At 54.4% G+C, this 2,050-nt stretch overlaps 1 protein-coding gene across 1 annotated transcript in view; it reads left to right on the top strand.

Annotated features, from left to right (window-relative positions):
• ITIH2 (inter-alpha-trypsin inhibitor heavy chain 2) overlaps positions 1-2,050 on the top strand; it is a 33,491-nt gene that overhangs the window by 8,289 nt on the left and 23,152 nt on the right. The window contains exons 4-5 of the mRNA XM_011359657.2: positions 100-204; positions 1,882-2,044. Of these exons, the coding sequence (XP_011357959.1) occupies positions 100-204; positions 1,882-2,044 (268 nt within the window). The remainder of the gene's footprint in view (positions 1-99; positions 205-1,881; positions 2,045-2,050) is intronic.

The raw sequence follows: 2,050 nt of genomic DNA, 5'->3' as shown, positions 1-2,050 counted from the left end.
GCATTAAACCCACCCAGCTGGCCTGTCTGCTTGTTTTGGGTTTGTTTTGCTAAATCCACTATTCAGACCAATGGGTGTCTGTCTGTCTGTCGCTTTCAGGACTGTGGATGGCACGACGTTCACCAGCTCCATCAAGGAGAAGACCGCGGGCCGCGCGCTCTACGCCCAGGCCAGGGCGAAAGGCAAAAGCACGGGGCTGGTGAGGTGAGGGCTCCGTCTCGTCCCCGCGGGGCGCGAGGGCCCAGAAAGCCACGCGTCCCCATTGCTACTCCGGCGGGGTCTGCGGCCACGGGGCGGGGCCCTTTGCTGAAAGAGCGTGTCCAGCAGCGCGAGGGGCCGGCGACAACGCGCCCCGCACTGGGCTGGGCCCCGCGCGCACCTGCGGAGTCACCCCACCTGGGAAGGAACGTGTTTTTGTTCCCAGCCGCAGATTCCCAGCCTGGGACGCGCCGTGGCGCGCGCGGCGCGCGGCTGCGTGAATCTGCGGGGAGCAGGTGCCCGTCATAGAGTCCAGCTACTTACTCAGTTACCTCGCGGGGGCGGAGAGGGCGCCCCTAAACCCCGAGATGTTCACTAGCGACTATGTTCAGAAAGGAAGGTTTGGGGTTTGTTTTAGTTCTGCTTTTAATTTCATTTCTTCTGCCTTCTTTTTACGGGGTGAGCCTTTTCCAGCGCCTGTTACTTAGCTTAGATGCTGCTGCTTGGTTTCCTCCTTGGAATCATAAATGAGACTCTGAGAATGCCAAACCGCCCTCAAGAAAGCGGCCTCGCCAGCAAGAGGCTCCGAAGAAAGCCAGCACCCCTCACACTGCGAATCTAGTCTCCCGCCAGACCCCGCCCCTCTCTGTCCTTCAGCCCCTCCTCCTCCTCTACCTCCCCAATGTACTTTCGCTTGAAATTCTCTTCATTTCCTTCGTGCCTTTATCCATTCAAAGAAGATGCACTGAGCTCTGTACCCGGTTCTGTACCTGGTGCCAGCAACACCGCAGCCAACTGCAGGCCAGCGGAGGAGGCGACCAAGGAACCTAGAATATAGAGGCGGCTCGATATACACAATATATAGATGGCGACAATATAAATAACGAATTTTATTTCCCGCTTCTGTTTTCTTCAGCTCCCCGATATCCCAAGCTGGCGTCCCACGGTACCTATTCTCACAGTCTCATCTCCCTTATTTAGTCATTGAATTTTTAAAAAATCATTCCTTGTTCATCTTAAGGCTCAAATCACCCTCATTTTTGATCATTTCTCTTTAAAACCATACATGCCTCAAGATCAATGACGACACTGGACTTGATACAGCCATGACTACATAAGGTCATATGCTGGGAATATGTATATTCACGTCGATGAAATGATGATTTCTCGTTTCTGAATGAGTGTCCAGTGCAACAGGGGAAGTGTGTCTTTGGAGTCGTCTAAAGTTGGGTCTGCGTCCTGGCCCTTCCATTGGCTAGCACCCCGTTCTCGAGCAGGTTACTAACTCTCTATTAGCCTCGCTTGTATTCTAATCTGATAAGCGAGGGCACCGATGTCTGTCTCGCAGAGCTGCTTTATTAGAGATGACACGTGTCAAATTCCTGGCACCTAATAGGGATCGATAACTGATGGCCCTTTGCAAATGACCTTCAGATCTGTAAGCAGCTCTGGAAGAAAAAGAACAGGTGGGAGAGGAGACAGAAACCATTGATGGGATTCAGTTTCCCTGGCAGCTTCGGTTATTTCTGTCGCCCCTACTGTTCACTTTTATGACCAGCTGAGCAGGGGTCATCGCCCAGGACAGCCTGGACACCCTCTGCCTAGATCCTTGGGCTCGGTGCTCGGTGGGCCTCGCGCTGGGCGGGGCGCGTGCTGACTCACATCGGGGGCTCACGCCTTTAGGAGCAGAGCTCTGGATATGGAGAACTTCAAGACCGAAGTGAACGCCGCCCCCGGAGCAAAGGTGCAGTTTGAACTTCACTACCAGGAAGTGAAGTGGCGGAAGCTGGGGTCGTACGAGCACAGGCTTCACCTGCAGCCGGGGCGACTGGCCAAGCACTTGGAGGTGAGC

Source organism: Pteropus vampyrus, unplaced genomic scaffold (genome assembly GCF_000151845.1).
Source record: "Pteropus vampyrus isolate Shadow unplaced genomic scaffold, Pvam_2.0 Scaffold49, whole genome shotgun sequence".
NCBI classification, from domain to species: Eukaryota; Metazoa; Chordata; class Mammalia; order Chiroptera; family Pteropodidae; genus Pteropus; species Pteropus vampyrus.
Note: the sequence above shows the minus strand (reverse complement) of the source record. Positions and strands in the feature narration are given on the sequence as shown.